The sequence below is a fragment of the Ziziphus jujuba genome, chromosome 1 (assembly GCF_031755915.1).
Source record: "Ziziphus jujuba cultivar Dongzao chromosome 1, ASM3175591v1".
NCBI classification, from domain to species: Eukaryota; Viridiplantae; Streptophyta; class Magnoliopsida; order Rosales; family Rhamnaceae; genus Ziziphus; species Ziziphus jujuba.
The window spans coordinates 30091622-30104658 of record NC_083379.1 but is presented as its reverse complement, the minus strand read 5'-3'; the positions used below and the strand labels follow the sequence as shown (position 1 = coordinate 30104658).

General features: G+C 34.2%; 2 protein-coding genes across 3 annotated transcripts; both read right to left on the bottom strand.

The window, feature by feature from the left end:
* Positions 1 to 1885: 1885 nt before the first annotated feature.
* Positions 1886 to 5705, bottom strand: LOC107426730 (uncharacterized). Its single transcript, XM_016036995.4, has 9 exons — positions 5280 to 5705; positions 3966 to 4049; positions 3602 to 3636; positions 3380 to 3491; positions 3036 to 3124; positions 2665 to 2776; positions 2399 to 2529; positions 2266 to 2314; positions 1886 to 2036 (listed from the first exon to the last, which is right to left on the bottom strand). Exons 1-9 carry the CDS (start codon positions 5478 to 5480, stop codon positions 1959 to 1961), a joined length of 891 nt encoding a protein of 296 aa, XP_015892481.3. The 5' UTR covers positions 5481 to 5705; the 3' UTR covers positions 1886 to 1958.
* Positions 5706 to 6348: 643 nt separating this feature from the next.
* On the bottom strand, positions 6349 to 12715 carry LOC107426718 (uncharacterized). 2 transcript variants are annotated; one of them, XM_048480041.2, is made up of 9 exons: positions 12523 to 12715; positions 11187 to 11332; positions 10684 to 10772; positions 10465 to 10528; positions 9762 to 9839; positions 8650 to 8726; positions 8468 to 8534; positions 8277 to 8384; positions 6349 to 6642 (listed from the first exon to the last, which is right to left on the bottom strand). In XM_048480041.2, exons 2-9 carry the CDS (start codon positions 11256 to 11258, stop codon positions 6613 to 6615), a joined length of 585 nt encoding a protein of 194 aa, XP_048335998.1. In that variant the 5' UTR covers positions 11259 to 11332; positions 12523 to 12715; the 3' UTR covers positions 6349 to 6612. The 2 variants fall into 2 exon arrangements, with proteins under 2 accessions (XP_048335998.1, XP_015892455.1); XM_016036969.4 differs by having other exon boundaries at positions 12393 to 12714.
* Positions 12716 to 13037: the final 322 nt, after the last annotated feature.

Genomic DNA, 13037 nt, shown 5'->3' with positions numbered 1-13037 from the left:
TATATATATGTATATATAACACTATGTTTATATATATATATATATATATATATATCATATATAACATATATTGGTATAATTTTTTTTTTTGAAAAATATATTGGTATAATTTATGATATCTGATATGTACTCAAGTCAAATAATGTAGATTATATATATAAATATATATATATATATATATATTTAAAAATACTACAACTCGTTTCCGATCCAACCATGCGAGTTGAATCGTTTTGGCCGTAATTCGGATGATTTCCTAAAATAAAATAAAAAAACGCGTGAAATTGGAAATTCAAAAAACAAGGGTTCAGCGGGGGAGGGAGCCGTAACGGTAAAGCGCGTGATAAAGGTGGGACGTTGGAGGCTATAAAAAGGCCTTTCAACCAAATTTAGCTCTCTCTCTCTTACTTGCTCTTTTTCGTCTCTCTCTCTCCCTGTGATTTTGTCTCTTGTTCTGAATCTTCAACTAACGAAACCAAGCGATCTTCGTTCTGTGTCTCTCCGATTTGCTCCGAATTATTCCTCCAATTGAAACAGAAAATGTCTCGCTCGAATCAGTATTCTAGGACACTGGGGAGTCTGATGGATCTGGTATTTCATCAACATGAAAATATATGCCCGGATGTTCCGCCGGAGAGACTTCTCAGCCGCTACTTGAACTACGGAATGTGGAAGATTTTGACAGAAGAGTTGGAGGAACTGAAGGAAACACCCCCCGCCATGGCCGCCGAGAGACGCAGAAAGATCCAAAATCTCATGGCCATGAGGTAGTTGTAGTTCATGGCGGTGGCGGTTGAAATTTAAGCAACCCATCTGACTAACGCAAAACCCTCCCTCTGCAGTGCCTCAACTGAAGCAACCTCTTGCTGCTAAACCCCATTATATTCTTTCTTTTTTTCTTTTTAATTTAATTTTTCTATTTTTATTTCTTATTGATGCAGGCACATGAAGGGGGTGGATTAAAAGGTTTTGCAGACTTAATTAGCTCCGTTAATGGAAACTAAAAAGGAAGCGTATGGGTTTAGGGCTTCACCGCACGATCTGTTCCACCGTAGGTAAATTCTTTCTCAACGATTAGCGGCGGAGAAGATCGACGATTTGCCATAGCCGCCTGAGAGACGCAGAAATTTAGATGCGCACTCTGATATCGATGGCGGTTGATGAAGCAACCGAGTCGCTCAAACCCTTGCCCTCTTTGCGGTACCTGAATGCCTTGGAGCTCAAGGAATTGCAAAACAGCAAAAGCCTTTTTTTTTTTTTTGATAATATTCCCCTTTTTTTTTATAGTAAATAAATCTTAATTCTTAAGTTCCTGTTTATTTAATCTTCATTCTTCTCATTATTTTTTTTTTCATTACTTAGTTTAATGAAATTGTTTTTGTTTAGCATAAAATGCTATAATCCAAGCTAAAAAATGCTATAATCCAAGCTAAAAAATGCTTCTGTTCGAAACAGCAGTGACTTAAAATTTTGATTTCCAATTGATCATCTAAAAACAAAGGAAAAAAAAAAAAAAAGCCTTAAATGATTTGATTTCCTCTCGGTTTGTGTACTTTGTCATCTGTTAATAAAGTAATTTCGGAGACCAAGAGTAAATGGTAATTTGTAAGTAAGGTGAAGGTGATGCACAAGTTTGAATTACTTGTATATCATATTTGTATTAAAACATAAATATAATATTAAGGACTAAGTATCTTCCTCTCTTTTCAAAATAATGATTGCTTTTTTTCCTAAATTCAAAATGATAAATTTCATTCATTTCATTATTTGAACCCGTTTGAGCCCCAGGTTCTGACAGCCTCAACCCCACCAATAATCTCTACAAGAATAGAGTGCACTAACAATATCCATGTAAAATTGAAGGTCGGGAATCAATGGAAGCATATAATAAGAATGTTCACGTAGTTCCTCCATAGCACGAAAGAATGTATATACTTTTTGATCTGCTTCGTGAGCATTTATACGACCTCCCTACCTCTCTGTTGGAGTACAGTTCTGTGCACAACTTCTCCAGCTGAGCTAACAAAGTAGGTTACCTGCCAGAAACAGAAGTATAACTTGGAGCTTATGCAGGAACTAATGAGCATTGCAACATCACTTGGATATTTAACTAGTCTACCATCACAGATGATAATGAAAAATTGCTTTGTTAAACTGCAGAAAACACTGTTGAGAAATTGGAACCCAGTTATTGTCCAAAGGACCCCATATTTCTCCGCAAACTCAATAATTGATAACCAATTGCAGAAACCAAGAAACACTCACAATCTCTAGCGAGCTAACCCTATGAAGAAGGAAGCCATTGTCCAATTCCCTAACCAAAGAAGAGAAAATCAGTAGACAGTTGCAAGGTATAAGCATAATAAGGCTCAAGAAAGGGAATACGACAGAGGCACACCTTCTAAATACTGATCTTCCATTTGCAAGAGCTAGGTAAGGTCCTTTTGCTATTGGGCCAGGGTTCCCAATGTAAGCAATGCCACCTTGATGCACATTGCTGGTGCAACCTTGCCCACTTATGTATGCATTCTGGATAAATACATTGATTAAGAGTCTGCATTTTAATCTCAATTTACATTTATGCAGATCTTAATTTTCAAAACGTAGAGTAACCATAGAATTTCTCCAATAAGTATCGAATATAAAGAAGCACTACCCCCTTACCACTTCAAACTTCATGAAAGTCTGGTGTAGAGTCTCAAAAACTTGCTTTGCTTCCTTTCCCTCGTCCGTTTCTTCACAAACAACCAGCGGATGGAATCCAACAGCAATGCGCCTGATTTACACAAAAACCTATACAGCCAATTAGCCATTGGAAAAATTAATTCATTTGACAAGTATCAAGCTAAGGAAGATGAATGGTTCGGCAACCTATCACCTTGCACACCAAACATTGTGTGCAACAGCTAAAATAAGATTGTAAACGTCAGGAGTTCTTCATGTCAAGATAAAGTAATTCTTGAAACAGAACCCCTTAAGATTGGAAAATTGAAATCTTATGAAAGGAGCAAAAAATAATTACTAAATTTTTTTACCAGTTACTAATGGTCGTTTCTAGTGTACTTCTTAACCAATTTAACTGATTGTTTCCGGTTTCACCTATTGATCCACCATGCACAGAATCCTTCAAGTTCAAAAAAGGTTCAAATAAGATAAAATAAATAAATAAATACATATGGAACAGGGCATACTGCAGTTGTTTTTATATTATCAACCTTCAACACTGCAACATTCAAACGATAAAGAAAGTCTCTATAGAGTGCATTTTTATTTATCTGTTACATAATCTGAATTCTGAAGCTCATCATCCAAAACTAGGTAGAAAAGACCCCTCTTGAATAGACCCATTGTCTAAAATCACAAACTAATTAATACATACCTGCAATAACCCAGTATTCACCCCAATTATGTCTAAGGTTTTCCCATAAGGCATCTTGACCTGCTTTAGGAAGTAACCCCTATCATGTTCCTTTGAAACTCTTGTAGTGTACCTGCATAAATTACTCTCATGACTACTGACTGAAGTAATAGAACCAGAAATGAAATTTGTAATGCAATTGGGCACTGAACTAAGCATAATAACTCAAGGAAGATGTTATACCAGGGAATCTTCAGCGATGAGAACTGCCGAGTAGCCTGAAAAGAATATATGAAGCATTGTTTGTCAGTAGTCAATAATCAAGACTCAAAACCAATGAAACCAAATGGATAACAAAAGAAATATTCAAGCATTTTGTAAGTTATTCGTAATTGCTAGGAAGTGCACCGAAACATGTATATAAAGCCAACAAATACATAGCATAACATTATCGATTGTTGCTATCCAGAATAATCGAGGTATGATATCCATTTCTTCAGAATAACATAAATGCATAGCTATCTATTAAATATTTTCCCCATTAACGGTTCCATGTTCCAATAAAACACAATAGAGTTGCTTTTCACTTCAAAAATAACGATCTTACATTCTTCATAAGTGGATCATCTACCCCAAGCTCACTAATGCTCACCACGAACCTTGCCTTGTAAGCCTTTGCTACCATGTCCACCTAACATCAACAGAAACCAAACCAAATAAGTTAGCAATTAATGAAAAGACCGATGGGGAAACAAGATGGAGGATGTGGAAATTGGAACAAAATCCAAGTTACGAGCAAGGAACAAGAAACAGACCCACTAAATTGAGAAACAGAAAATTAACCACAAAAAAAAAAAAAAAAAAAAAAGTCAAGTCAATGAACATTAAAACTCTTGATTGACATAACCATATACCCAAAGGGTAGCTTTTATTCTGGTTAACAATACAAATGAATCACAAGACCATACTAAAGCTCTAAATTGACATATTACAAATCTAATTTGACTTGAACTTGTCTGAAAAACTTAAGCAGAAAATTAAGCTACTAAGAAAATGATCCTGAACTTGAATGCTCAAAAGTCACAAAGTTATATTGTATACTCAACATCAGAACTACCCCTATAAAAGAAAATAAATCCACATGATAACCAAATATTATAAAGATTAGCTTGCAAGCAAAAATCATCTCCAATGAAGATTCAAAATTTCAAATCTTCTCAAATGTAAATGTCTGAGATCCTTTCCTCAAGCTTAAACTGAGCTTCAAACAAACCGTCATGTTTTGAATTCATTCATGCCCCAAGTACCACACCCTGATAATAACTCGTGATAAATATTGGATCCAGTTGTAACAAAGCCAGTTAGCCTGGTATAAGACTAAGGAGATGAAAAATCCAATTTCGTTAATCATCACAGAACATACCTATTTATATCGGCTTTGAACCATAGAAATAGAATTCATTCTATCATTAACACTTATCAGAGTGACATTCTAACCCAATCGAAGGACAATAGCCCCCTTTCTTTCTCCGACAAAAGTAAAAGAACAGAGATTCTTTCCAATACCATGTCACAGACACAGAATCTCAGAATTAAAGGGACCCAGGAAAGTAGCCTATGCAAACTGGCTAATATGGTGTTCTTTATATTTTTGGATTTTCTCAAGCCGCATAAAACTAACATAATTTTCTTTTCTTTTTTTTCTGTCTCAAAGTTGCTTCACATTTCCAAGCAATCGAAGGGTATGAACAAAACCTCGAATCCACCAAGATAGCATACAAATAAAATTATATTAAAAATACATCCCAAATAACCAAACCCACGAGCACCCAAAAACAAAAAGGAAATAGCATAGGACAGAAAACAGATAAAATATTTGCAAGAAACACAAGTAAACATGGAAGACAGTTGAGAAACCGACCTGTTTTAGAAGGTGGGTCTGTTGATTGAAAGGTCTGAAGCCTCCTCTAATACTTATAAAATAAAGATCAAGAGGTCTACTCTCACTTGTCTTATTGTACAGGAACTTCTTCTGAGGCTGACCCAGTTTAAGGGCAAGGAAAAGAGCAAAAACCAGAGACAGCTGTGCAACCAAAGTAGGAAGCCAAGATGGTTTATCCATTCCAACACACAAATATGTCAATCTCCCCTAAAACTCCCTCTGTTCTGCTGGTAGTGAGTTCTTCAACTGACAGATCTGAATGTGTATATAATCTAATACCCATACAAGATTTCCAAGTGCACATTATTGTTATACGACAAGAGTTTCCAAGTTTTAATTATTTATTTTCACTTGGCCACACCCCAAATGACAATATTGCGAATTTACGACCAAGCCAAATGAAGCCAAAAACTGCAAAATGCATCAAATCACTGAACATCAAGATTATAATAAAATGAATTTCAGCCTAAAAGTTTGATTAATATAATATATATATATATATATATATTTGGTGGATATATATATCTACAGACGGTGTTGGTTGGATGCGTTATAAAAGTAACATTATCTGTCCCTTTCTCGTCTGATGAATAAATAAACAATTAATTAAAATCTAGGTCTTCTCGTCTTATGAATAAATAAACAATTAATTAAAATCTAAGTCTTTCTTTTCTCTGATTGGTGTGCAAGGTGACAGCGCTTAAACGTGACATCAGTCTCCCTACTTTTCATCAAATTTGTAAGAGAATAAATGAAGATCGTCACTTACACTTTGAATGTCCATTTGCTAACTTCCGATTTTAAATTATGCAATAACATGAATTTTGATTCCAAAGTTAAAAGAAAAATACCAGAAAAATCGAGCTTAATATGTTGGTTTATGACTTGATAATGCTCATTTTTCTAACAATGTTTTTGAACAGCACAAAAACAGATCAATAAAGCAACCCGTCAATCTGATTTCTTCTCTTCAAGTGCCGTTTCAGGGCCTTGACATATCAGTCAGGGAAAAAAAAAAAAAAAAAAAAGAGAGAGATAGAGAGAGAGCTTTCTCCATGAAAGTAAAGGCCTTTTCTACAAAAACCAGACGCTGTAAATGGTAACGTTGAGTTCATATGAGCAACTGATACGATTTTTTATTTTTACATTCCACACACTAAATACTAATTTCACTTTGTGATCAGTAATGTAACATTGCGTTCACAGTAAAATGAATCATTTTGTGCTGCATCTCATACATTTTCACCCATTCTTTGGTTATTTTGTGGAGCAATGAAAACACCTACATCAGATGATCGAGGCACAAATCCACTCAACCCAACCTTGCTTCTCTTCTTAGTACCTGTGAGGGGAAAATAGAAATAACCAATATAAGAGAAAATATTACAAAAAGAGAAATTTGCAAAATATATTTAGAAAAACCGTTGACTTTTGTTATGTAGAAACATGTTTAACGGTTTTTCCTCAACCAAAAAAATAAATAAATAAATAAATAGGAAATGAAATAATGCTGGATATCATGGCTTTTAGATTTACTTGAAAGCGTAAAAATGTATATTATTAATGCCAAAACCTACACAGGCATCAGATACGTAAACGAAAGAGGGGCAAGGAATACAGCTTGGACATAATATGTTTTTAGATTAGTAAGCACATTGAGCTCAATAGATTAATCTATCAAGGCAACAAAATGTTGGAACATCTTTGATACTCGTTCCAGCCAAAAAAATCAAAAATGAAATTGGACAATCCCAACAAATATGATTCCTTATGCCAATTACTAAACTCAAAATAACAAATAAAGGTAAGATTTGATTACACAAAAAAATAAAACATCATATCAGATGCTTATCTTTTTTTATTCTGCACTCCTGCTGTTGGCTCACCCTAACATAAATCAAGATTTAAAAGGCCCTAGTATCAAAATCTAAGAAGCTTGTTCAATGGTATTTGGATACAAAGGTTTTCCTAGATTCAAGTTGAAATGACACAGCCACAGGGTTTCTTAGACCTTAGTCCATAAGGAATCTAATTGGAAATCCATTGAACTACGCAATAAGTCAGCATAAACTCAAGCACACCTAACCATATTCCGCAAAGCTCTTTTAAAAATATGGCATGGCATCTTTATCACATCTAAGAGCATAAGAGGTAGAAAGTCATGCGATGCATAATGGCATGAAAACTAAGGCAACAGTCAAATATGATACTACAGGCTTTGTTGTTGTTGTTGTTGTTGCTGTTGTTATTTTAATTTTAATTTTTTTCCCTTTAAATATAATTACTTCACTGAATCTTTTATGAGTCCAATGAAGAAAGGATAAAGAATGGGATCCCCTTAAGCTTAAGTAAAAAATTTATACTCTGACAAATAATAAAAAATCGATCCCCTTGAGCATTATAACGTTGCCTTTCCAGCATGCTGAACTCGTTACCCAAAGTGACAAGGTGAACCTTGAACGAAAGTTCATCCCTTTTTCTTTTCCGGGCACGATTGCAGAAAAACATCGCAAAGGCATCAATAATCATTAAATTATCAGCTGGATGTTAGAACTTAAAGATAAATAAGACAATACTATCTAGAGAGCTTGAAGATACCATTATGGGTTGACAGATAAAATTGCAAGGATTCTTGGTTTACAAGTTCCTAAAACATCATATGGATACTAAAGCTCTAACGTTTGATCGAAGGGGGATAAAACCAACCATGGAGGAAAAACCTAGTATATAGTAATCAAACTTTAATCATGTAATCAATACTCTAAAATATTGATCGAGTAATTGATACAAATAGGACCTAAAATTCTGAAAATCTGACACAACAAATAGGTTGATAAGTTGAGGAATGAAGCTAATTCTACAATAGTCCTCTTGGATTGGCGATGACTGAAGAACTACAATAGTAAAGAAGTTCAATGTTCAACTACCATGCCTTTGAAAGAAATAAAACCATCGCTAATAAAAAGTATTATTTACCTCTTCAGCAAATTTTATTAGAATGGTTGTGCGAGGTCGCTGCTGACCCTCCACAGGTACAAAATGTGCTGTTACCACAGCTGGAAAGCCAGCACCATCCAAAACACCCTTCAAAGGACAAGGACATTCTCATCAGAGCTTCGAACCACCAGATTGTGAATTACAAAGAAAAGAGAAAATGAGACACTCACCCTTACAATTCCAGCAACAAATGCCCCACAATTAAATGTCCCCATGTCTTTTGGGATTGAAATAAATCTACAACCCATAATTGGTATCAGTCGGACTAGCATTAAACTATGCCTTCAGACCAAGCTCATTGTAAACTTGTAATAGTTATAACTCATTATCATCACTCCAGAAAATTCGTTACCTGTTCACAAGGAGCTCCTTCTCACTAATCATGTACTCATCTTCATGTTCAGTGCCTTTCTCAAGTGAGTCAGCTACCTAACATAGTGACAAAAGAGAAGGTAAGGTAATTGCAGAATTTTCATACTTTATGCTTGTACAAACACCAAAGAAGTTAAAAAGTAATGACTTACAAATAAACAATTGCTTACCTGTTTGTTAAAAATAAAGGAATATGTTTATAATTCGTAACATCAACAATCAATGTCTGGGTATGGTTCATAATGTTCATAAATACTTTCCTATTTTCCTGATGATATCTCAATATATTTTGGGGAATGTTAATTGCCAGATTCTGAAGTGTTCCAGAATTGGGGAAAAAAACATTTATGACAGCACTAATGCACCAAAATCAGAAGATTATGAAAACGAGGAGCTTAAAAACATGATCACATCTACTTATGTAGAGATAAATCTTCCAAGCATTATTACCTCTAAAACTTGAAGGCAATCTCTACTGAAGTTACCAAAGTCGAGATAACAGAAGGTAAATGGAGGCAGAAGCTTGATTAAACAGAAAAATAACCAAAATCATGACACACTGTTTCCAGTAAATAAGCTGTCTTTACAGACTCCTTTAATACATATTAGATCCACACACATAATATTAATTTATGAGTAATACGCCCCTTGTGATCATTCCATAACCTTCTTTATGCTACCATTGCCTGGCCAACAACTCTTATAGTAGTATAGATTAATGAAAATTATACTCATAAAAGTCTCTCAAAAGGTAAACATAGCTAAAGCTTTTTGAATGCACAAGTAGCGATTCTGACAAGGGACAAGGCAATTATAGATTGTTTTTAAGGTTTTAGTGAAGTAAACTAAACATGGCGAACAGCTACTTGAACCTCAACCAAGTCTTAAAGATAAATTTAGCAACTTCTAACAAGCCCACCAAATAAAATGCAGAATTTTCCTCTACAAACTATAAACAACAGATTAACATCAGTAAGCACAATACCCAATTCAGTTATGTGTATGTATGCTTGCCTCCATATTACAACCATTGGTCATCTCTTTAACAAACAATTAATGAAAAAAAGGAAAAGGCAAAACAGAAGCTTTTACCTTCCCAAATAACACCTTCCACACTGTGCTGTGTACAAAAGATAGAATACCCAACAACCGTGTCTCCCTTCTGTTTCCCTGTGGTGTCAAAAAAGCATCACCATAGCATTTGAGTCAACATCATTTATAATACATAAAAGAGTTCCACACGAATTCAGTACAAGCATTCCTCAAACCCAATAAAAAAACATTAAGGTTTAAGTTTCTGGACTTCTAAAAGAATGCCCTAATCCAATCAGGTAACCATGCATCCAACATGAAAAAAATAATAGAAAAATGGATTATAGGCATCTGTTCATTTTTATTGTATGCATACTTATGCTATCACATCAACACTCGCATAAAGAACAAAACATTAAGTGGGACAGCGCAAAAACTCAACAATGACATCTGCATTGCATTCCTAAAATTGCTAAAATGGAGTTAAAAGAATCTCATGTTTAACCAAAAGCCGGACAATGTTAAAAGTAAAACTACAGGCAAAAAAGTTTTTTCCACTACCAATTGTTGTGTATAATATAATAAGATAATTTAATCCACTAAAATTATGTTTATGAAGAAGATTATGCATCAAATTGTAGCTGGTAGAAGCATCATCATAAAATATCAGCATTAAAACACAGATGAAAAAAAAAACCTTTTTTTGCCCATAGTAATAACAATAGCTCAAAAAGTCATGATTGACTTATGAGGAAGTCCATACCTTATCTCGATGGCAAAGGAGTTCCAGAACTCGAGCACCAACAGCATAGCCTGCATCCTCGAGCCTGCTCAATTTCCCTCAAATATTAATGAATTTTGACAATTCAAAGCGGTCAACATACAGAAAGTAAATACTGTTGTCACTGAATGTTTTTGACTCGTAATTTTGAGTCCATAAGTGCATATAACTAAAAACAAACATCATGGCAATTCAAATCACCTCCTTTCTAGCTCTGAAATATTGTCAACTTGTGTCTGATTGTACTGCACAAGCTCTGAAAACAAGAATGCAAAAGCACTCAAACTGACCTGCAATAAGCATTACACCAAATAGAGTCAACAATTATGTACCCAACCCCCAATTAAAAATATCCGAAATGATTTCATTGTAATTTAGAAGAGCAAAAAAATAAATAAATAAATAAAATAAAAAACCTAACGTCCAAATCCTAGCCTTAGTTAAGTTTAGTCCTGTACAATTTTCTAACATAATGCACCCAAGTGAATGGATCTATATACTTTGCTTGTGCTCTCTCATTTCTCAGTACTCAATAAACCAATAAAATGTGATCCAATACATGCAGTCATTTATTTTCAAACAGAAAAGAATGTGGGGAAAGAACAAATATGTAAATAAGAGCGCAAAACTCAGTCGGATTCCGATAACTATGTAAGGAAACATAATATTCAAATGAATGGCAACAGTGCATAGAGATACATTACCTCCTGTTTGCCCTTGCTGAGGGGCTTGTCAAGTACATTGGAGTATTGCTTGATCTTCCCAACCCCAATCATAGTTCACCTCTAATTTCTTCTTTGTCTAGCTCTCGTCCTTCTCAAAGGAGGAGGACCTGGTTTGGTTCAAGCGCCTGTGCAGAGATTAATAAAAAAAAAGAAAAATCAGATAAAATCATTTAGACCCCTTGAACAACCCAGTCTCATTACAATCCTTGATAAGCATTAAATTGGTCTTGGATTGGACAGGGCAAGGCAAACTTTAACATTCTGATGTGTTTGGCATAATGTTCAATGGACAGACACAACAATCTATATAATTCCTTCTTCTAGATAACATGTTATATTAAAAAAATTATCGGACAATTTTATAATTAAATAAGTAAAGAGTACAAGTTCATCATCTCAGTCGTGTAATAAATACTTGATTTATCAAATAGTTACTTTCACCGTTCCCCTCTTTAATAATCTTTGTCAAAACATCCCAATGGTTATATCGTTGTTTAGATCTTGGGTATCTCCTATTCTGCTTGATCTTGTCCCAAAACTCATATTCATCAACCAAAAAAAAAAGAAAATAACCTAAAGTCCATAATAATCAAAAGCAATCTAAAAAAGAGGAGTGATAAGCAAATCGCAATGCATAATAATAACAAGCAAACCTACGCCAAACCAACTTAAATCAAAGACACATCATAAATAACTAAATCATAAACCCCTTCCGCTTGGAAAATTATGATCAATACACAAGGAATCAATCTACAAGGAAAAATTTAGGGAATTCCTAGAGGAACCCAACATAAAGCAACATTTTACATCAAACCCAAATTACGAGTAAATCAGAGCTTTTTCAAGATAAACAAACTGACCAAATACGAACACAAAATTAACAAACTCCAAATTTATCTTAGAACGGCGAACACGAAAATATATATATATATACATACATATACATGATATACACATAAATACACACACACACACACACACACACACACACACACACACATATATATATATATATATACATATATACATATATACATATACATGATATAGACATATGAAACCATAAAAATGAAAGTTAAAAATAACACACAGAAGCGGCAAAATCACATCATGACAGCCATAACCAAGTATCAGCAACCTTAACCCCATAAACCCAGAAACCCCAATCCGTAAAAAAAAAGTTACCTGAAACCCAGAAGAAGAAATGGGTAGATCAGAAAAAGAAGTCAGTCGATAATGGAGGAACAGTCAGAACAAATGGTAGATCGGGAAGTGGGATGGTTGCGAAACGAAGGAAAAGAGTGCGGGTGAAGACCCAATAAGACTCATAAGAGGCGAAGATGAACCACTCCGACGACTGTAGCTTGTGACGCCCTCACGACTGTCGTACGGATGTCCGGTGCTTCACTGTCTTCGCCGAACCTTGTTGCGGGTTCACATAAAAAGACATGAGCTTGGTAAATATTGGTTTACCTCATGATTTACTTGTCGAATATTTTTATTTCTTTAATTGTGTCCGTGTGTATATATATATATATATATATATATATATATATCTTTTGTAATGTGAGCATATATCTTTACCACATAAATTTAATTTATACTTTCTTTTTTGAACAATAAATTTAATTGTTACTTGAAAATATAATTAATTGTGAATGTTTGTTTTTATTGTTTTTTAAATGCTTTATGTGTGATCACAAATTTTATACATTTATTTTTCAATTAAAACTTGAAATATATATTTGTTTATTAAAAGAAAATAAAAATATAGGAATATAGAATTGGTGAAAAAAAAAAGAAATGGAAAAAGAATAATGCGTCATTTCA